The following is a 23,785-nucleotide window of genomic DNA, read 5'->3' as shown; positions in this document are numbered from 1 at the left end:
AGTTTTTTCTAAAGTTATATTTTGCGTCAATAAACCAATCCAATTACCATGTTTCATCCCTTTTTTTGGTATAGAATTATGGCATTTTTTCAATTTTCGTAATTTTCGATATCGAAAAAGTGGGCGTGGTCATAGTCGGATTTCGGCCATTTTTTACACCAATACAAAATGAGTTCAGATAAGTACGTGAACTGAGTTTAGTAAAGATATATCGATTTTTGCTCAAGTTGTCGTGTTAACGGCCGAGCGGAGGACAGACGGTCGACTGTGTATAAAAACTGGGCGTGGCTTTAACCGATTTCGCCCTTTTTCACAGAAATGAGTTATCGTCCTAGAATCTAAGCCCCTACCAAATTTCACAAGGATTGGTAAATTTTTGTTCGATTTATGGCATTAAAAGTATCCTAAACAAATTAAATGAAAAAGGGCGGAGCCACGCCCATTTTAACATTTTCTTTTTTTTTTGTATTTTGTTGCACCATATCATTACTGGAGTTCAATGTTGAAATAATTTACTTATATACTGTAAAGATACTAAATTTTTTGTTAAAATTTGACTTAAAAAAATTTGGTTTTAAAAAGTGGGCGTGTTCTTCATCCGATTTTGCTAATTTTTATTTAGCACATATATAGTAATAGTAGTAACGTTCCTGCCAAATTTCATCATGATATCTTCAACGATTGCCAAATTACAGCTTGCAAAACTTTTAAATTACCTTCTTTTAAAAGTGGGCGGTGCACGCGTCATAAGGTCGACCCACCTACCAAGTTTCATTGCTTTATCCGTCTTTGATAATGAATTATCGCATTTTTTCGGTTTTTCGATATCGAAAAAGTGGGCGTGGTTATAGTCCGATATCGTTCATTTTAAACAGCGATAGGAATCTATGTAGCGTGGCATTTCGATGCCACTTATTTTTGGGCATTTAGCCCCACGCACACACACAAAGCTACTTTACTTTCTTCTTTTAGTTTTTAAATTAATAAACTTAGTTTGTTTTGTTGTTTAATTACACTTTATTTAAAATTCTTATTTATTTAAATGTTCATTGGTTTATTTTTCATGTTACACTTTGGGTATCTTATTTCTTAACGCACAACCTAAAACGCGCGTTAAGAAATAAGATACCCAAAGTGTAACATGAAAAATAAACTAATGAACATTTAAATAAATAAGAATTTTAAATAAAGTGTACTTAAACAATAAAACAAACTAAGTTTATTAATTTAAAAACTAAAAGAAGAAAGTAAAGTAGGTTTGTGTGTGTGTGTGGGGCTAAATGCCCAAAAATAAGTGGCATCGAAATGCCACGCTACATGGCGACCGTGACATTTTCATAGAACAACTGCATCATAAAGAATTGTGTAAAGTGTTGAAGAGTCTACACAAACCGATAAATCAAAAAAAATTCAAATTTTAAGAACGTGTAATTTCTGTACACAAGGGCTTCACATTTTTGTATTGCGTATATAAAATGTTTAGCAACAGCAACTACGCCGGCACGGAGTTAGCGCAGTGCGCTACCCACGCGTGTGAGAACAATTTTTTTGTTAAACTTAAAAAGAAACTTGGGAAATTTATTTAAGTCCCACTTGTAAAAAACTATATACATATTTTAAAGAAACTAAGAAATTAATAAACTTTTAATAAAACAAAATTATACAAAAGAAAATAGTTAGTGGCCAGTGCCTGTCTTCGGCCGCGCTCATAAAAAATTTCCCTGGGTGGGTTCAACACCCGATTGGAGACCAAAACGATATCCACGCAAAACACTTTTGTTCACAATTTTTTTGTGGTTACAACATCAACCACATGAAAATCGCCAACTTCATTTGCAAATATCTCCGGACAGATATCTCCGCCTTCGGATTATTGTTGTCGAGGTCAATACGCGTCTTTTGACACCTCTCGAAATTTAGGTAGCGTATTAGCAGTCGACCCCTCAACAAGACTTTTACCAAATGTTCTCCGAACGAACGAAAATCGACACTGATGATGGCAAAACGCCGAAACCGGTTTGTCCCGAAAACAAATTTGACAAGAGATGACAGAAAATCGTTCCAATCTGCATAACTATATGGTTTGTTATGTCAAAGTTATTTAATTTAGATAATTTGCTCTCACTTTTGCTGTAGAGCTAATGCATGACGTCACTAATGCAGGTGTGTACTCGTAAGAGCGTATATACTCCAGGAAAGTGGTCGATTTACCTCGGTTTCCAAAATCCCAAGAGGGAACTTAAAAAATTTACTTCTGTCAAGAGATATTAGCAAAAAAAAGGTCGAAATTTTAATGTGTTTGTTGTACACAAACTCATACAATCTTATACAGAAAGATGTTATTCCTGGAAATACTTTGAATGGCCTAACAGCTACCTTGAGGTGACAAATCCAGAGCTTACCTATAAAAAAGGTTAAGGTTATGTCCTAAACATGCGGCTGTGCTTTTATTGTGAATTGGTAGTAATCCACGAAAGGCGCCATATACGTGGGTTAATCATTGGAATGCACTTCACTACAATTTGCGGCTTATATTTCTGTTGTTCTTAAATATATATTCACATAAGTATACAGTGATACAATCATTCGATTTTCAATTTCCGTTACAACTCCTTGTAACCCGTGAAGCTATTCTGCTTGTCTACTTATTTATCCTGTTTTAGTATGTACTTTGAAACATAACTACCGATACTTTGTGTTGCATGTTTGCATGTATGCATATGTGCTTGTGCGGAGTTATTATTATAAAACCCAATGTGTAATCTTCCTTTATGTTCAGAGTGATTTGGATTTATGTATATACCTACACACATGCTCGTTTACAGCTGTGTGACTTGCCCATTGTTTGGTTCTGCTCAGTCAGCAGCCAGTTCACACGCAAGTATCTCAGTTTGGGCTCATCTTTTTTATCTATGCATACCTACATATATTCGAAGAGTTCAAAGTGGTTATTTCCTTTAGGGTATACTGGAAATAATATAAGATGATCAAGAAAATCTGAACGTACAACACAACAGCCAGGTAAGCGTGGCAAACGTTTCCTTGACAATAACGATGATTTTACCTTTGAACCTTACATTTAATTATTTTTTCTTCATTTTTCGAATGCCCATGCGATAAAGTACATATATGTCGTTTAGATATAGAGAATAATTGTTCATTTCATTTTTGGACTCTGAATGTAATCTCGCACGTACTAGTCTAAAATACGCACAATTCTAAATTAAAGTCTGCTTATGTATGGCAAATGATAAAAAAGTGGGGCTATATTCCATGATGGTTGATCGAGGTAATAGTCTAGTTGAGGGGTCGACTGCAAGACAAATATATCGAGATAGTTGTCAAACGACGCATCTTGACATCAGTATTAATAATCCGAAGGCGGAAAATAAAAATTTTAACGCGTTCAAAAGATATTAACGAAAAACCGAAAAATTACCCGCGGGTCCCTCCGAAACCTGGGTGGGATACATAGTATTTTTGCGCACAAAACCTCTCTGCATTGGCGGCCTTCGGTCGCGCTTATAAAAAATTACCCTGGGTGGGTCCAATACCGGTTTAGAGACCAAAACTATATCTCCGGACAGATATAAAATTTTTGTTTTCCGCCTTCGGATTATTGTTGTCGAAGTCAATACGCGTCTTTTGACACCTCTCTCGATATTTTTTGACGAGTATGAGCAGTCGACCCCTCAACTAGACTAAAACGAACATTTATCCACCCTGTCGGAAAATCAACAAAACAAAATCAGTCACCATATAGTTAATTAAATTTCTATTCTAGCCCAACAATTAAATATAAAAAAACAAAACTGTGCATGGTTTACGCAGGCTCATGTATGAGTACAAACTGAAGAATGGTTTCCGTTTCAGTCTTCAACACCGCAAACTGTTAGTAGAAATTGAAGAAGCCTGGTCAAGGCAGAGTGTGGCGGCAGCATTGGTTGAATTGCAATACAATGCGCTTGAATCAAGTATAAAAAAAAGAAGTTTATAAAACAATACAAAACTGACGACACCTTAATACAATAATATCTGACAAACTATGCCGATGCAGCAGAACCAAAGAGGCATCGCTGCCACTACTCAAGTTTCACAGCAGCTGCGAAGCATACACAGTGATGACGTCGACGTATATATGACCACTGGTGCTCCACCACATACATAAAGCGCCACATGCGCTCGCAATGCCGCTCTTTCAAGAAACGTCACGCACCCCAAATCAGGAATTTTCGGTTTTTTCTTCTGCTTCTACTACTAATACTAATATACGTTGTTGACTCCCCACCTTTTCACTGCTCCTGCTTTGCTCCATCCACACGACGCGCATAAAGAACCACACTTATATATATTTGTACTACGCACACGTACAATTAGGACGATTACACTTGCAAATTAAAGAAAAATTTCACTGCAAATGGCCTCCGAACGAAATTCTATTAAAGCAATTTTAGCACATTCTTTAGAATATCAAGTTTTACAGATTTTATCTATTTACCAAGTTATTTTCTGCCTTTTTAGATTTTAGCTTTGTTCCATCACATCCATTATCAGGTATTTTTTTCACACATGAAAAACTCACTCTCACCTTCTGCACTTTACGTGAAGATACAAATAACTAAAACTTTACTAACGCAGCGTTTAGCACGCCCTTGAGCGTTAATTTCATTATTTTATAAATTCCTTATTCTTTTGTAAACTTTTTTCAATGAAAATTATATGCAATTCAGCCGTGTTCTGTTAAATTCTTCTGCAAGTGAGACGTACCAAAAACTGCCTGCCATTAAAAAAAGGCATCTTCGTATTTCGTCGTATCACCAGTGTGGCCAAAAAAGTCGAGGCGATATTGCCAAATGTAAAAAAGTAAAAATCGCCAATTAAGAGCCAAATACACGACACGAACATTTCCGCGAACATTTCAGCGAACATTCCGCAATCTTGTTCGCAGCTTTGGCCATACACCATACGAACTTTTGGCCGAACATTAGTTCTCTTTCAGACAGCGATGAATACGGACAACAATTGCTCGCTGTGGCAATTAAGCGTAAAAAAAGAGAGAAGATCGCAAAAAAAGAATTTGATGCAAAGAATGGTTTAAAAAACGAGCAGTTCTTGGACAAAGTGAGCTTATTAAAGAACTGGAATTCACGTCACAAAATGATTTTAAAAATTACGTTCGTATGAGCAAGGCAACATTAGATCAACTTTTACAAAAAATTTTGCCAGTCATAACGAAACGGGATACAATAATGAGAGACTACTTATTTTTTTATAACTGTATCTTTTGTGGCATCAGGATCTGCTTCTTTCAATTATTCGATTAAAGTCGCATAATCATTATTCTTTTTAATTCTATTACAATAATCTTTGCTTTTTACTTGCCACAATGATGGCAAAGATTTATACATTTCAATAAATTCACTCAGAAATTTTTTATTGTTCATTTTACTTTTCCGCGCACGTCTGTTCCGTTCAGAAATTATTACGATTATGAGCTATTTCGCCATACACGCACGAACAGTTCGCGCAAATGTTCGCCAAAAATTAAAATATTTTGATTTTTGGCGAACATTTGCGCGAACTGGCAAACACCACCATACACGACAGAAAAGGTCGCAGAAACATGACATAACGGGAATGTTCGCGGAAATGTGCGTGCCGTGTATTTGGCGCTTTAATGGTGACTTATAACCTTAAAGCTAAGGCCACACTGAGCTGCACTACACTGCGCTGCAAAATATTCTTCGTATGTATTCTTATGGAACAATTCACACCTAGCGGCAGCAGCACTGCGCGACGCGGCCATGAGCGGCAATGTTGATCAAATAGGCAAAAAAGTGAAGCGCCGCTGCCGCTACATGTCGCGCCGCTAAGTGTGCACGCACCTTAAGCCGGAGTCATTGTGCCGTATGTCGTATCGCTGTATCCGTATCCCTAACGTAATCAGCTGTTTATCGTTACGACGGTAAACCAAAACCCAATTGGTTGGCTACGATACGGTTACGACCTTAGCGGCACCAATAATTGATTGCATTGATTCTCATAAGGTTGGTCGAATCAGCTGTGAAAAGGTTACCGATACGGTTACCGATAAAGCACCAATGTCTCCAGCTTTATGGAAATCAATGAATCGATTAATGGTGCCATACCATAACGCTACTGCCATAACCATACCATACCCAAACAAATTGTTTTTTGTTTTTCTTGCCATATCCATAAATTAAAAATATTTGACTTGGAAAATTTACTAACTTTTTGTAGGTTTTATTCATTGTTTTGGACACGTTATGACTAAGACACTTTTTTTTTGTGGAATATGTTTGCAATTTTTTGCGTTCTCTTCATTTTTATGAAATTTTCACGATTTTTGTTTAAGGCACCATTAATCGATTACATTTGAGATGGTTACGGATATGGGTATGGTTAACACTATGGCGTTAGGGTTTTAGAAGTTTAATTGGTCCTTTATATGGCGTCTATACGTCAAATAGTTCAAGCTCAAATTAAATCCAAAGAGAACATCGTAATCATCTAGAACAGGAGTCGACTGCTAATATGCGTCCAAAAAAATCGGGGGTAATAGTCTAGTTGAGGGGTCGACTGCTAATACGCTACCAAAAATATCGAGAGAGAGGTGTCAAACGACGCGTCTTGACATCAGTATTAATAATCCGAAGGCGGAAAATAAAAATTTTAACTCATTCAAAAGATATTAACGAAAAACCGCAAAAAGACCCGTGGGTACCTCCGAAACCGGGGGTGGGATCCATACCATAGTATTTTTGCGCAGAACACCTTTCTGAGTTGGCGGCCTTCGGCCGCGCTTATAAAAAGTAACCCTGGGCTACGCCATGCCACGTCCGGGTGTGTGGTATAACCGTGGCTACCGCCACGGTGATGCACAATTTTTTTGGTGGGTACAAACACAACAACAACCACATGAAAATTGCCAACTTCAACTGCAAATATCTCCGGACAGAGAAAAAATTTTTCTTTTCCGCCTTCGGATTATTGTTCTGGAGATTAATACGCGTCTTTTGACACCTCTCTCGATATTTTTGGTAGCGTATTAGTAGTCGACCCCTCAACTAGACTATTACCAAATCGGGAGAGGTGTCAAAAGACACATATTGACTTCCAAAACAATTATCCGAAGGCGAAAAAGAAAAATTTGATCTATGTCCGGAGAAATTTGCAGTTGAAGTTGTAAATTTTTATGTGGTTGTTGTTGTGTTTGTACCCACAAAAAAATTTGTGCATCACCGTGGCGGTAGCCACGGTTATACCACACACCCGGACTTGGCACGGCGTAGCCCAATGTTATTTTTTAGGTAAAAGTCTAGTTGAGGGGTCGACTGCTAATACGCTACCAAAAATATCGAGTGTGGTGTCAAAAGACGCATATTAATCTCGAGAACAGTAATACAATGGCGGAAAAGAAAAATTGTATCCCTGTCCGGAGATATTTGCAGTTGAAGTTGGCGATTTCCATGTGGTTGTTGTTGTGTTCATACCCACAAAAAAATGTGTGCATCACCGTGGCGGCAGCCGAAGGCCGCCAACGCAGAAAGGTTTTCTGCGCAAAAATACTATGGATCCGACCCCGGGTTTCGGAGGTACCCGTGGGTCTTTTTTCGGTTTTTCGTAAATATCTTTTGAACGCGTTAAAATTTTTATTTTCCGCCATCGGATTATTAATACTGATGTCAAGACGCGTCATTTGACACCTCTCTCGATATTTTTGGTAGCGTATTAGCAGTCGACCCCTCAACTAGACTATTACCATTTTTTATAATCGCGGCCGAAGGCCGCCAACTCAGAAAGGTGTTCTGCGCAAAAATACTATGGATCCCATTCCCGGTTTCGGAGGTACCCGCGGGTCTTTTTTCGTTTTTTCGTTATTATCTTTTGAATGAGTTAAAATTTTTATTCTCCGCCTTCGGTTTATTAATACTGATGTCAAGACGCGTCGTTTGACACCTCTCTCGATATTTTTGGTAGCGTATTAGCAGTCGAATCCTCAACTAGACTATTACCTTTAAATTCATCAAAGCACACAGGTATATCGGCGATTTCGTTGCAGCTTCCTAATTTTGAGAATTTTGATAAAATTATGTCTATTGCCATGTCAACGTCCTACAGCGATTCAGGTTTTTTCTATTCATCTTAGTCACCTTCCCCGTTTTTTTTCATCTGTGCCACAAAAATTGGTGGAAGCTGTGCAGAGGTCATTAATTTCTCTCCTCACAAAGAGATTGGCTTCATCGGACTACAGTTTTTTAAAGCTAATGTTTTGACAGTGTTTTACGGGATATAAATATAGGACCCGAGTGATTGAGAAGGACCATTAGTCTATATGCCTATTTGCACGGCACTGGTAAAAGATTGAAATTGCTTTGGATGGTTGAATTATATCTTATATGAGCAGATTTGTATTCAAACTTAATTTTCTTTGCTATCAAAAAAGCTACAACTACCAATAGAGCCTAGGTTAGTTGATTGTAATGTGCCAAGCCGGTTCGCTAGACGTTACAGCGGCAGTACAATGCTAAGAAGAATATATGAAGGACCTTAAGAGAATTTTTTCATTGAATTGCCTTTTCGTCAATTGTTTAATCACCAATTGAGGACGTTCAAATGTATGTTAGTACTTTTTCATGCAAGTACCTTTTATGTAGCACATTGGCAACACTTATTTGAAAGGATGACAATTTTCGGAACAGAGATGTTGAAATATTTGTGATTTGCTTTTTTTATTATTAAATTTTTAGGAAAAGTTCAATAAAAATACTTTTCTAGTCAACTTCTTTTGCTTTATTACCATTTAATAAACGAATAAACTAGTCATAACGGACAATAATTAAGTTTTTCTGTTGATATTTTGTAGTGGTTTTAATTAAATGCAACCATGTGATATTTGAGAAGGTTTTGTGCATGTACGATATTTTTCATAATTGATTGGTACTAGAAAAGTGTGTGCACAGTCAGCACAGGCTGCATTCATTTGAATGCTTATTCTGTGTTGAAAAATGTTTGTGCGTCATTCAATTACTTCATTCTTTCTTCGAATGAGTTCAGGAATGCAGACCATTGTACAGGTCTACAAGTAGGATATGTAGCAGCACGCACATACACAGCCACGCTCACCTGATAAAATGCTTGTTCTTGTTCGTTTTTTTGTGGATGCTATTTGGCACTGTTGTACTTCTTAGGACCAAACAAAGTTTAGTAGCTGCTATCGAAAACTGCTTAAAAAATTTTTTTTCTTATATTACAAAGAAATATACTTATTTACTTTCAAACGAGCACTTAATTACATCTCTCTTTAATAACCATATATTTTGGACAATTTTAATTAACAAATTGTGATACTTTTTTACGGGGACGATTGCTAAAACACGACCAAAACCGTCGGGGGAGGTATTAATAGACGCGTTTTTGCCTCGCTTCCAATAATTCGAATACTTTTTCTCTTCGGACTATTGACAACAGGACAAAACGCGTCTATTCATTTTTCTTTCCGCTTTTTTGGACGGGTTATTGCAGTCGACCTCGGTTTCAAACTGTTTTTCGCGGAGAACTTTTGAACGGGTAGAAAAACGTAACTCCCGTGTTTGTATTCTTAATACTGAAATAACTACGCGTCCTCAGATACCCCAATTGAAGACTTTTTTATAATTTTCTGAAGGACCCACTTGGGTGCACTTAAAATTTCCTACTAAATTCGTTAAAAGAAATTTACCATCACAGCAGCCCATATCTGATATTTCGATCCCTTTTTTGCTTCCCTATGTCGCTTTCGACGAAGCAACCCCGGTAATTTTGACACTTCGTTCAGTGTCAAAACTCATGTTCCACGCAGGTTCCACTGGGTTCCACGCTAGTTTGACACTGACCGAAGTGTCAAACTGCCGTGTGGTAGAAAGGGAAAGAAATTGTTTCCCTCTCATACATATCATACATGTAAACCTGTACAATGATGCAGACTTTTCTTCCACTACTGAATGAAGAATGGGTTGACTTTTAAACCACATTCCTTAACAAGGAATGAATGAATGCAAGCATTCTTAAATCAATGATTTAAGATTTCAAGTGATTAATGCATATTAGCAGTCGACGACTGTTTTAGCCTATTGCCATAAATTTTGACTCGTTCAAAGGATATTAACGAAAACCCGATTAAAGACCGGGTCTCTCCGAAGCCGCAAATATCTCCGGACAAATCACAAATACATATATGTGCACTATAGTGTATTACTTCAAGCCTCAATTAGATGACGTGAGAACGTCATATAAGGCGACGATGCATTTAATACATCGATTAAGAATCGATAATTCGACTTCAACAAAACAAACAATCACCACTAAAAATCTCGAAAAATTCAATTTAATAGTAGAATTTTTTGCCACTATACGTTGGGGAGATAAGCATTGTTTACTATATAGTTTGGCAGCTTAAGTAGAGGTTATGTTGCGAATAGAGTGGAAGGCAGTGGACTAGGCAGTCGAATGTCATATAATGAAGTAATGGTGTTCGGAGATTTTTCAAAGTTAAAAAAAAAAAATGATAAGAGCTTTAATATAAACACAACTATTGTTTTAATAACAACAAAAACGCCATATATATTCTGTATACATAAATTTGTAAGGATTATCTCACTTTAAAATTTGAATTAAATAATCTAAAGTTTTGTTTTGAAACTGAGTCGAGAACTGTGCGTGTGAATGTGTGAATTTTCACCGATCAGCTGTTAGTTGCGCTACTTGGTAAAATTTACAATGGAGATAAGTTTTAATACAATTTGTTTCAAAGTTGTTGCCCATAACACTAGAGTGAACACCAACAGCAGTTGTGTACAATACAATCAAATTTCATCAGCTACACTAAAAATTGCAAATTCTCTCGCAAATATCTCCTTACTGAATTAACATTTTCTTTTTCGCATTCGGATTATTTTTGCTGAGGCCAATACTCGTCGTTTGATATCCTCCCCGATATTTGGAGGCGTTATAACAGTCGAATGATTTTCTAGACTTTTACCTTCTGTTATAGCAACCAGTCTCAATGAACTCGCAAGCTGAGTATACTGGACTGGCTCCATCAAGAATTGTTCGGTTATCAGAATAGTTAGAGTTGAGTTAAAAATCCGCTGGTAAGTTCAACTTCAACTAATTTCACTGTAGAAGAACAAATGTACACTTATTTCCACGCCTTATGAGCGCTATACTGTGTTACTTTAGTAGTTCCTAAAAGTTAAACAACTGTTTCTTTGCAGACTTAAAATAAATTAAACAGAATAGTGCTACAGTCGTTTTCTTGCTATCATGGAAGCATATACTTTAGATGATTACCTGCGAAATGCTGATAGTATGTGCAGAGCATGTGCGCAGGAACTAGGTACAGCTAAGCCGGTAAAAGCAAAACCATGTGTCCAAATTTTGGAAACTCCAGATCTTCTGAATAAACTATCTATTTGCATATCCAATGAATTTTCCACTAACAATAAATGCTCCAAATATCTATGTATGGATTGCTATGATATAGTTAACGAGTTTTATGAGTTTCGGGAAATGTGTCTAGAGTCGATTGAGCGTTTTGAAGAACTACAGCAACAAAGTGAAGTCGCAAAACCTACTACGAATGTGGACGAAGGAATAATTAAAGAGGAATATGGTTTAATTGAACCAGAAATGACTTCTAATGAGCCAAAGGCTCTCACAGTCTCGAACGAAGATCCGAAAAGCTGTTTTGATGAGCCGCGGCATCTTAAATCGGATGTTAAAATTGTTTCAAAAGTGAACCAAGTAGTAATAAAAGAGGAATATTTAGCTGACCCAGAAATAAGTAAAGAGCCGAACCGCTGGTTTGATGAGCCTCAGCATAAAATTGATGTCAAACCTCTTTCAAGTTTGAATGAAATAATAATTAAAGAGGAATATGGTTTTACTGATCCAGTATTGACTATAAATAGAGCGACAGCATCCGCAGTCTTACACGAAAACTTTAACGAACTTCAGCAAGCAAACAGAGAAAAGCATCAGCAGCCGACGCGCTGCTTTGATGTTTTAGATCATAAAGAAGACACTAAAACTTTTTCAATTTTGAATGACGTAATATTTAAAGAAGACTATAAGTTTACTAATACAGCAATGACCTCAAATACGGCGACAACGACTGCAAGCTTCCTCGAAAGTGTGATGAATGAGCGTCAAGAGGCATATGAAGAGTCCAAAGAAAATCATATGGCTGATTTAGAACAAAGCTCGAGTACCAAAAACCAACGGGTTTCGGAGGAAGATGACATTGAATTTATACTTGTGGATGACTCAGACAACGAATATTCGCTACATGAAACTATTGATACTAGTCCTGAATATAATAAAGATGGGCTAAAAAATGAATCAACAAATGTAAGATTTCAATTTGATTTATTATTTAATAACTATGTACTACACAATGTTATTATTATTATTATTTTTTATTAAAAGGAAACCTATACTTCGCCGGAATCCGCTTATGAGAAGTTAAATATTGTGAAGACAAGGAAACCACAAAACTTTAAAATGAGGCTAAATGCTCATATACGAAAGGAACGCGGACTTAAGCCCTATCTGTGTATGCATAAAGGTTGCAACAATTCATTCAATGAGTGGTTTGAGTTAAATAGGCATCTTAAAGAGCATGGTAAAAAGAGTATCAAGTACATGTGTGATCAAGCAGGTTGTGACAAGGTATACGAACTCGAATATTACTTTAACAGACACAGGCAATTGCATGAAAAGTATGGCGCAAATTTAAAATCATTGCATAAATGTATGATTTGTGGCAAACTATTACAAAGTGCGAAATTTCTTGAAGCGCACTTGACCAATCATAAAAAAAAGCGCAACCGTCCCTTTTTGTGTGATCAACCTAATTGTACTCGACGTTTTACTACTAAAGGTATGCGTAGCGAACACATTAAACGGAGACATCGTGTGAAAAAGTATGCGTGCCTACATTGTGATATACGTAGAGCGACGCAAACCGAATTGAAGGTACAATAAATAGCACGTTGCGCTACATCATTTTTGTAAACCCAAAGGCAAACCATTTTTTGTTATGTCATTTCGTTTATTAAGCTAACATACTAGAATGAATTCTACAACGTCCAAGAGGTTGTTTGTGGCATTCAATTTCCACAAGATTCTTGACTTCGGAGTTGTTCGCCCCAAATTTATTTGTTATAGTGACAATTTACTGCTTATTGAAGTCCGCTTTTTCAAAAATGGTGTTGCACGGCATTTATAATTATAATTATGATTTTACATAAATGTGATTTCTAAAAACTTTATTAAATAAGTAACTTGTAAAATACAATATTTGATGTTATTCCATAGGTATGCCCGTCGAAACAGACACGGTTAATGAAAGAGAAGAGAGACCCCTAGCGGGTTAGAGGGCCTCGAATATACCCGCGGCAGGTATGCCTGTCGTAAGAGGCGACTAAAATCGCTTCCCAAGGCCGTCGGTTCCATGTACCGGAGGGACTCGGGATTATTCCCGACCAAGGACTGCCATTTCAGTGTAACCCCATTTAATTTGTTACGTCCCTCCCACAAATTTTCATCCTCCCAGCAGCTCCTTGCAGCGGGGCTGCTCCATATTCTCTTGCTCTGGGAAGGTATCGAACCCAATCCTGGTCCGTCTCCTGACCCCGGTCCTGAGAAATGGGTTTGCTGCATCTGCCGGAAAAGAATCTTTTTAGGACGGTCATACTCTTGTCAGTGTGTCTCGTGTAAGGGATGGTGGCATCGGGTAGGTTGTTCTGGGCTAGACCCCAAAACTAGACGTCCACGTGAACCAAAAAAAAAAAAAAACCCAGGCGACTAAAATACCAAATTAATCTAATGGGTTGTGTAGCGCAACCCTTTCAAGGTGTTGGCAGCGTAATATATAGCTTCTCCAACCCAATTGTCAACCTTACCTACCTGAGGCGAATCCTGTTTCTTTTGGGGCGACCCACATTTTCCTTGGGGATCTAGGGGGTGGGAGGGCGGTATGACATATAAGGTTTCATGTGGTTATAGCAAATCGTTCCCGAGATGGTCGGGCTAGTACATCATTACATCTTCCCCCACAACGCAAAAATGAGGCGTTAAAGAATACGTTATTAGCCGAATTCGCGGAATCGAAGCATTTGGCATATAATATGCCAGACCAAGACATTTTGAAATCGGTATGGTTGCGACGTTTGCCTACACAGGTGCAACAAATTTTAATGATATATTCAATGATACAATGCTCAACAGCTGATCGACAGGCACATGCTTCTTGTTTATATATGCACATACATACATATTTAAGGGTGGAATTGATGCTGGTCAAGTGCATTTATCTTTCGACTTGGCTGATGAAACCAGCCTTTGATTAATACTTACCCAACAACCCTCCCACCCATAGTCCAGATAAAAACCCAATAAATCTTTAATTTCATTGAGAGTTGGGCATATGCGTTTTCCGTCGGCAAAACGTTGTTAATATAAATTCATTTTTACCAACAACCTTTAATAAATTCCAATTCAATCAATTGCCACTATGTGGCTCTTTTCTATGTGCCCATATATTTATAACAAATTCCTAACATTTTAATTATCTTCATACATTCAAGCCTTTAATGGATAGTGGTAGTGAAATTGCTGTCTATCGAAAACATTTAGATAATATAAATAGTGTCATAAGTACTGCTAATCCGTCTGATGAGATTATATATCTAGGCGACTTTAACTTAAGTAATATCTCCTGGTCAAGTGGCTGTAATAATTTACCCACAAATATCAGATCCGATATCGATGTGCTTGTTGTTAGCACCTTGTTCTCGTATGGCTTAAAACAATATAATACTCAACCAAACAGTAATGGTAGGTTCCTTGATCTCGTTTTTGGATCTGATGATTTAAGAATATCTTGCCTGGAGTGTCTATCTCCAATCTTGGAAAACAGTTTACATCACAATGCTTTGGTTGCAAATTTCGAGTTTTATAGCTTTGATAAAAACCCAGTTGTAAATATTTCAGAATATAACTATTTCAAGGCTGATGCTCAAGCGATAAACGAGTTTATCCTCGACACTGATTGGTCCTTCTTGGACTCCTCTAATGGGCCTGAGGCTTCTTATGAGCTCTTAAAGCAAAGGCTTTCATTAGCAGTCTCGAATTTTGTTCCGCTAAAACGGAAAATTCTGAACAACAGGCCACCCTGGTTCAATACTAAACTTAATAATATTAAAAATAAAAGACGTAAGGCCTTTAAGAAATATAAAAGGAGCAGGAGTGAATCTGATCGTCTTACCTTTGTCAGGCTTAAATCGAATTTTAACTGTCTCAATAAGTTCTTGTTTAGACAATATATGAATAATCTGGAATCAAAACTGAAGACGAATCCATCTAGTTTCTGGTCGGTGATTAATTCCAAGAGGCAGACTAACGGATTTCCGACGTGCATGGAGTATGACGGTGTATCGTCCAGTAATACGGTAGATATTTGTAACTTATTTGCCAAATTATTTCAGAAGGTATACTCAGATCCTACCTCTTCACCTAGTCCGACATTCTACTCTGGTTCTCCGCGTCAAATTTCTTCTTTTGATATTACAGCCGAAGATGTATTTCTGTCAATTTCAAAATTGAATAATAGTCCGAAATCAGATAGCGAGGGATTTTCTCCGTTATTCTTCAAACTATGTTCAAATACAATTTCTGAACCCCTGGCAATTCTTTTCCAAGGATGCTTGAACCATGGGATATTTTTAGACTCTTGGAAGTTATGCTCCATAAATCCGGTATTTAAGTCTGGTGACCGCAATGATATTCGCAACTACAGACCTATTGTTAAGCAGAGTACTCTGGCAAAACTATTCGATAGTATCCTTCATAGCAAATTGTTTCACTACATAGTCAAGGCTATTGTTGAGTGTCAGCATGGGTTTTTTCCTGGCAGGTCTACTTCTACCAATCTGGCTTTAGTCACTAGCCAAATTGTAGATGCCTTTGAGAACCATGCGCAACTAGACGTCATCTATACTGACTTCTCGAAAGCATTTGACAAGGTCGACCACTCTATACTCTTGCAAAAACTGGGGATGTACGGAGTGACCGGAAGTTTGCTGAAGTTCTTCTCAAGTTTCTTATCGAATAGAAAGCTTTTTGTGTCAATCGGAGCCAACCAGTCTACTGCGCTTATTAACGCTTGGTCTGGAATCCCACAGGGAACCCACTGTGGCCCTCTGTTGTTCCTAATTTTTATTAATGATCTACCTCAAAAATTCAAATTTGCTAAATGTTTAATGTTTGCAGACGACGTCAAACTCTTTCTAACCGTACGGGATACTTCCGACTGCATTAACTTGCAATATGATCTCGATTCTTTTAATGAATGGTGTTCAAGTAATAACCTACTTTTAAATACTAACAAATGCTGCGTGGTTTCCTATTCTAAAAGGGTCACTACCACCTTTTTCAACTACAAATTAAATGCTGGATCTTTAAACCGTTGTCGAGAGATAAAAGATCTGGGTGTAATGTTTGACAACCAACTTTCTTTTTCTGGTCACATAGACTTTATTATTTCCAAATCTTTTGCAATGGTTGGGTTTATTAGACGTAATTCCAGGGACTTCAAGGATCCGATGACTTTGAAGGCACTTTTTACGGCATTGGTAAGAAGTCGTCTGGAATATTGCTCGATTATATGGAGTCCATTCTATGAAGGTGGCTCACATAAAATTGAGAGAGTTCAAAGAATTTTCACCAAAATTGCTTTGCGTATGCTTCACTGGCCCGATGGCCTCCCATCATATATCAGCAGGCGTAAATTGCTCGGACTCCAGGCTTTGTATGACCGTAGAACTTGTATCTCACTCATGCTTGCCTATAACGTTATCAACGGTAATATAAACTGCCCTGATTTATCTAATTTATTCGTTTCATATATTCCACCACGTGATCTAAGGCACACCAGACTATTTGTTGAAGTAACTCATCGAACGAATTACGCGTTGAATGAACCCATATCCAAGGCTTTACACCTAGCAAATCGATATAGTGGTCTTCTTAACTTTAATAATAGCATTTATAAATTTAAGCTTGAACTTTTCTCTATTTTTAACTAGTCTGTAAGGAAGTTTGTACTTTTTAGACCGAAATATAAATATAAATAAATATAAATAAATATAAATAATATACATAGATTTCTAGTGTGCATATGCCGTCGGCAAAACAGTACTTACATGCATTTTTACATTTGCATACATTTTGGTACATTTTAAATTATTAATAAAAAGGGATGAGATAATTCATAAATGTATGAATAATTAACATACATATCATGGACATATGTACATTTGGATTTTGTTCGTACAGAATTTGCTCAGCAGAAATAAACAAAAATTCCTGCAATTTGCTGCAACTTCACAAACACTCAATTCTGCAAAGAGCTCATTTCATTTGGCATATTTGCCCACATTCATAATGGCGCGAGGAGAATACACCACAAATGAGTAAAATAAATGCGAATATCAATGGGCAACAAATGGCCGACTATGTCTCAGCAAACATTCGTTGCTTCGTGGGAGCCATAACGGAATGATACAAGGTGACTGCTGCTAACATCGTCACTATTACCAGTGGTTCTTCAATACCTGTTGTACCTCATGTTTCTGCTGTTAACGCTATTTCTACGGCTACTGATGCTGATGTCGAAATTGTCGCTGTTAATGATATTAATGATGGTGCTGTTAACAACACTGCTGTTGTCAGCTCTACTAATTTGGGTGGAGACTCTTCTCTCTCCGCTGCTGAGCAATTGTCTAGTTCAGTGAGCAACCACAACATTGCTGGTTCTAGTGCTGCTAGTCAAAATCTTAATCAATTGGCCAATGCACATACTCCTCGGAGGGAGGTAACTGCCGTTCCCCCTCGCAATACTATCTTCGTTTCAAGGCTGCATGCTTCGTTGTCGGAAGCTGATATCGTTAATTATGTTAGTAGTAAGCTTGGTGTTGCACCAACCAGCAGCATTAATGTATACAAGTTAAATTTCAAATATGACAGAGATATATCATCGTTTAAAGTTTCGGTTCCTGACTTATACTTTGATAAAGTGCTAGATTCTTCGTTTTGGCCGGTTCATTCTGTGGTGCACCTGTATACCAGGAAGCCGAGCAGCCACCCTGTTAAGGATTCAAAAAACTTACGTAGCAAAGCTGTAGTAGTGTCACAATGAGTAATGCTGCTGTTCGTAATTTAAATTTTAATACTATCTCATCTTTAATGAGGAATACTCTAAATATTTTTTATCAGAACACCAAACTTGCAGACACGTTCCTTCAAAGCCATGATTGTGTTCATGATGTTCTAGTTTTCACTGAAACTTGGTTGAAACCGACTGTTTTTAATTCTGAAATTTTATCTGATTCTTTTGAGATTTTCAGAAAATACCGGCCGGGCAGAATTGGTGGAGGAGTCCTGATTGCAGTTCACACTAGGTTTTCTGCGGAGGTGGTGCATTTCGCTAACTCTGACGATGTTGAGTTGCTCTGCGTGCGTGTTAATCTGTCTTCAATGTCTTATAACAAGTTACATTCCGCCACAATCTGATATTTCCTTATATTTGAAGCATTCGTCCATAGTTCAATCAGTGGTTTCTATGACCAGGTCCTCGGATTCTGTGGTGTTGCTTGGTGACTTTAATCTGCCTTGGGTGTCTTGGAGTCGCATTGATGGTTTTCTGGTTCCTGCATCTTCCCGTGCTATCTTTTACGATTTTTTAAACGACTTAGCTGATGCCGGACTTTATCAATTGAACAATGTTCACAACAAATTTGGTAAATGTTTGGACTTGATATTTGTAGATGACACTTCGAGGTGTTCTGTAAATAGATGTGACCCGTTTACTTTGCCTGAAGGTGTATATCATCCTGCTCTTATTTTGTATTTCGAATCTCACGATCATAGGTCCAAAGTTGCGTGTAAGGCTCCTCGCCGGTTTCTATTCAGGAAAGCTAATTGGTCCGAGCTAATCAGCGAGATTTCAAAAATTACCTGGCCTGAGTACAACGGGGATATTGAAGTGAGCGTATCTCACTTTAACAATGTGTGCTTCACGAGATTTTTCACAAATGCATACCTTTACCGGACACTTCGACAGCTACATCAACTGCTTGGTGCACTAAAGAACTAAAACATCTGAAAACCCAAAAGACGCGCTTGTTCAAGCGATACAAACTATCTGGTACAAGAACTGTCTATGCTAAAAAATAAAAAAATAAATGTAAGGCGCGATTACCTCCGAAGAGATCTAAGGCCGAGCTTCTCTTCCAATTTGCGTCGTGCTCCTCTTGATTTTCCCTACAAATTGATGAGTTCTCACTGAGAGCTTTTCATGGCAGAAATACACTCGGAGCGCTTGCCAAACACTGCCGAGGGGCGACCCCGCTTAGAAAAATTTTCTTCTAATTGAAAAACCTTATTGCTAAAATTTTGATGTTGCTTTGCCCTGGGTGTGAACCCTAAGTCGTTTTACAGTTTCGTTAACTCGAAAAGAAAGACTAAAGGGTTTCCTTCTACAATGAAGCTTAACGATCAAACTTCGAGCGATAATGCCATAATTGGTAATATGTTTGCAGATTATTTCAGATCTAACTATTCGAGTTCCTCCGATTCGGTGTCGTCAGATTATACATTTAGTTTGTTTCCACTGAATCCGGCATTAGTTCCTTTTATTAGTGCTGAGGATGTTCTTTGGCATCTGGATAATCTGAAAATATCTTACATTGCTGGACCTGATCAAATTCCACCGTTGTGCTAAAAACTTGTGCACAATACCTATATCGACCTCTGGCTTTTTTATTTAATGCCTCCCTCAAACAAGGGATGTTTCCTATGAAGTGGAAAGAGTCATTTATAATTCCTCTCCATAAGAGTGGCAGCAGATCTTGTGTCACAAACTACAGAGGAATAGCTAAACTTAATGCCATTCCCAACCTGTTCGAAGCTATTGTCACAGAACAACTGGCGTTTAGTCTATCTTCGGTTATTGACTTATCACAGTACGGATTTTGTAAGGGAAAGTCAACAGTGTCTAACCTTCTAGAGTTTACAACCCTTGTATCCAATAGCTTTAAATCTAACTGCGAAGTTGGTGTTATTTCCACAGATTTTAGTAGGGCGTTTGATAAAGTATCCCATTCTCTGCTCTTACACAAACTCGACCGGTTGGACTTTACTCCTCTCTTGGGTTTCTTCTTATTTGAATAAACGTAAACAAACAGTTATTTTTAACAACTGTTGGTCCAAATTTATCAATGTAACTTCTGGTGTTCCACAAGGTAGCTATCTTGGGCCAGTGTTATTCCTACTATACATTAACGACCTACCAAGTGTTTTGAAGCAATGATGTATGCGGATGACGTGAAACTTATTATGTCTATCAGCTCAATTGAATGATTTAATTCATAGTATTTCAGTATATTTTTGTAATTATTCACCCCTATTCTGCATTTCGATTACGTTCCCGTTCTACGCTCCGTTTAAATCGAAGTTCGGTATTCTGCATTACGACGGAATCGTAACTAGAAGAGGAAGAGCAAAAGATTTTTCGAAATCAGCTGTTTGTACGGAATGTGTGAACAATGGAACAAAATAAATTAAAGAAAATTTGTAAAAAACACTGAAAAACGTTAATATTTTATTATCCAAGCCATTATGTACAAAGAAAAGGAATATAATATATTGCCGCCGTGTTATATTTTTTTGAGTGAAGAGCTTTCATAATTGTAAGTGTGTTTTTGTTGTTCTTTTGTCCTGCCGTGGCCACCAAGTTTTGTTAAAACGGATTCCTGCACGAATATAGTTGACATTTTCTGAATTTTATGGATGCTAATTTCATTGCAGTGGCCTAAAATACTTTATGAAGATTTATTTATGGCCAGGCGAGAATGGAACGGCAAATATTGCGAGATTTGTGTAATCCATTTGAGATGAGTGACGAATTGTAAGATATTTAACTTAAAAGTGGTAAAGTTTAATGACTTATTTTCTTATTTCGGTTCAAAAAAACTTTCGACTCAATAAGGATGCTTTCAAGTATGTGTTAGATACTTTTGCGGGGCAAATACGTCCAAGGACTTCGACATCGACATGTTGTTTTTGACCTGGAAACATATACGTTTCTCAACAAGTTTTACTTACATTTTTGCTAAAATTGTGTTGTAAATTAATAAAAAAAAATAAAAAGAAAATATTTTCCCGCCAACCAATTTGCAACTTAGAAAAACGGAACTACGATCGAAATGCAGAATACATAAAATCGAACGATTCGAAGTTGGATCGAAAGAGATTAGAACACAGAATACCAAAATTGCCAAATCGAAAAAATTCCAATCCAAGTCGAAATGCAGAATAGGGCTGATTATATATTTAGCTTGCCAAGTATTTTTGTTTGTTTTTATACTCTTCTATATTTAGTCTGATTAATTGTTAAATTTGTAGACTAATAAATAAATAAAATTTGGCACCCCTGTCTTCATTCTAACTTTTCCTGGTTCCTGACATTGTATATTATACTTCTCCACAATGGTTCCTGGTACATTAAATTATTATTGATTTTATGCTGAAATAACATCAAATATTGTATTTTCCAATAACTTATTAAATGATGTTTTTTTTTAGAAATCATACTAAAATTCCTAAATACATAAATTTTATTTTGTTTGCAGAGGCATATGAAATGTCATATGAGAGATCGTATTTGCCCCCATCCTTCCTGTAAAATGGTTTTCAAAAGTTTTGCTAAATTTAAAGCACATATTTGCGACATACATGGAGATTTGTCTTATATGCAACATGCATGTCGTTATTGTGGACTCAAATTTGATCAGCCCTGGGTATTAAAATATCATGAAATGCGGCATACAGGCGAGAAACCACACATATGCCCCAAGTGCGGCAACGCTTTTATACATAAGAGCTCATTACGTGCACATATGAAGAATATTCATGGGCGACAGAACCATTGTAACTTTTACCAAGTAGCGCAACTAACAGCTGATCGGTGAAAATTCGCACATTCACACGCACAGTTCTCGACTCAGTTTCAAAAAAAAATTTAGATTATTTAATTCAAATTTTAAAGTGAGATAATCCTTACAAATTTATGTATACAGAATATATATGGCGTGTTTGTTGTTATTAAAACAATAGTTTTATTTATATTAAAGCTTTTGTGATTTTTTTTTAACTTTGAAAAAACTCCGAAAACCATTCCTTCATTATATGACATTCGACTGCCTAGTCCACTGCCTTCCACTCTATTCGCAACATAACCTCTACTTAAGCTGCCAAACTATATAGTAAACAATGGACAGAACGAGCGCAATAGTTGATAAGGAACTGATGATATCCAAATATGAATAAAAATTTAAAAACGATTTCTTGGAAAGTTTCCTAATTTATTTTATTTATGTATTTCGTATACCCCTTTGTTGACTTGCTCTTTGTGTTTTGACCTGTTGTTCAGCACTTCGCCTACCCGCCATTTAATCGCCTCTACGGCTCACTGCGTTTAACAGCAAGAGGGGAAGAAGGAACCACTGCGACCTAACCTTGGTAAATCTGCCCTGAATTTTAAGAGGATTTTATCTCTCTCCCCTACCTTTCTAGCTTTCCTATCCCTTTCTATCTGCCTATTTCCCGATGTCTTCTCTCTAGCGCCCCAAAATTTCAACCATAACGGCGAAAAATCTATAAAACAATATCAAGGGCGCAGAAATGCATGCAACACTTACAGCTGAATTCAGTAAGCCGTCTCTAGCTAATATTATAGAATATTTAGGGTGAAAATCACTTTTGAGACAATTTGCCATTCTGTAAGCTGTATCGCGTCGCCAGCCTCACCAAAGCAATCAGTAATTTGTGAGCTTGACCGGGGCAGATCACAAACATGAAAATTTCAGAAAAAGTATGAAAATTATTTGCGAAAAACATTGCGAGCATTTTCTACATTGTGAATGATGACTAAGTCAAAGAGGATAAATACAATAAGAGCCGTCACTCGTTATTTTTTTGGCATTTACTCGATGTATACTAAGAGGTAGTCGCTATTTTTTTTTGGCGAGATGTTTATAAATGTCTTCTATACATTTTCGTGGGGTATTTGTGTTTATTTTTCGACTGTATTTAATTAATTTATTTAATTCTCTTTCCAAAAATCACAGTTGCACAAGGGGCCTACACGGCATGGATAAATGCGAGACAATTAAAAATGTCCCTCTCAGAAAACATTCGGCATCAATTTTCTCAATTTAAATTTAATATATTTTGATTTTTGGCGAACATTTCCGCGAACTGGCAAACACCATCATACACGACAGAAAAGGTCGCAGAAACATGACATAACGGGAATGTTCGCGGAAATGTTCGTGTCGTGTATTTGGCGCTTTAGCAACAAAATACAGCTAATAAATAAATAACATATGCCGTCATCCAGTGAGTTTTACAGCTCCGGCTCACGCTCAATTCTCACGGGAAAGCTTTGCATCATTGCTGTTTTTCATTTAACTCATACGGTGAAGGCTAAGCAGCGACATCTATTTTTGAGAAAGTAGGTTTATTAAAGGCAGCGTTGCCAAACTAAAGACAAGTAATTAACAAATTATCTGACTCAAAAATTGAACCAGACTTCTATCTGACGGCTACCGTGGTGAGATGGTAGCGTGCTCCGCCTACCACACCGTATGCCCTGGGTTCA

General features: G+C 37.2%; 2 protein-coding genes across 4 annotated transcripts in view; one reads left to right on the top strand and one right to left on the bottom strand.

Annotated features, from left to right (window-relative positions):
- The window catches only part of ago (archipelago), an 87,639-nt gene extending 82,840 nt beyond the window's left edge, over nucleotides 1–4,799 (bottom strand). Inside the window, exons 1-2 of one of the 3 annotated variants that reach the window (XM_067789573.1) lie at nucleotides 4,499–4,799; nucleotides 4,289–4,436 (exon numbers count right to left, since the gene is read on the bottom strand). The gene's annotated coding sequence lies outside the window, so the exon portion shown is untranslated. The remainder of the gene's footprint in view (nucleotides 1–4,288; nucleotides 4,437–4,498) is intronic. The other 2 variants (XM_067789574.1, XM_067789572.1) reach the window with 2 other exon arrangements.
- Nucleotides 4,800–10,790: 5,991 nt separating this feature from the next.
- Nucleotides 10,791–22,377, top strand: LOC137253132 (zinc finger protein 699-like). Its single transcript, XM_067789571.1, has 4 exons — nucleotides 10,791–11,153; nucleotides 11,277–12,411; nucleotides 12,490–13,038; nucleotides 21,756–22,377. The coding sequence occupies exons 2-4, from the start codon at nucleotides 11,326–11,328 to the stop codon at nucleotides 22,092–22,094; spliced, it is 1,974 nt and encodes a 657-aa protein (XP_067645672.1). The 5' UTR covers nucleotides 10,791–11,153; nucleotides 11,277–11,325; the 3' UTR covers nucleotides 22,095–22,377.
- Nucleotides 22,378–23,785: the final 1,408 nt, after the last annotated feature.

Source organism: Eurosta solidaginis, chromosome 5 (genome assembly GCF_040869045.1).
Source record: "Eurosta solidaginis isolate ZX-2024a chromosome 5, ASM4086904v1, whole genome shotgun sequence".
Taxonomy (NCBI): Eukaryota; Metazoa; Arthropoda; class Insecta; order Diptera; family Tephritidae; genus Eurosta; species Eurosta solidaginis.
This window is presented reverse-complemented; position numbering and strand designations above follow the sequence as displayed.

Coding starts and splice junctions, on each gene's coding strand:
- LOC137253132 (XM_067789571.1), top strand. CDS start 11,326: ATGGAAGCATATACTTTAGATGATTACCTGCGAAATGCTGATAGTATG. Junction 12,412..12,489: donor TAAAAAATGAATCAACAAAT/GTAAGATTTCAA, acceptor TTTTATTAAAAG/GAAACCTATACTTCGCCGGA. Junction 13,039..21,755: donor CGACGCAAACCGAATTGAAG/GTACAATAAATA, acceptor TTTTGTTTGCAG/AGGCATATGAAATGTCATAT.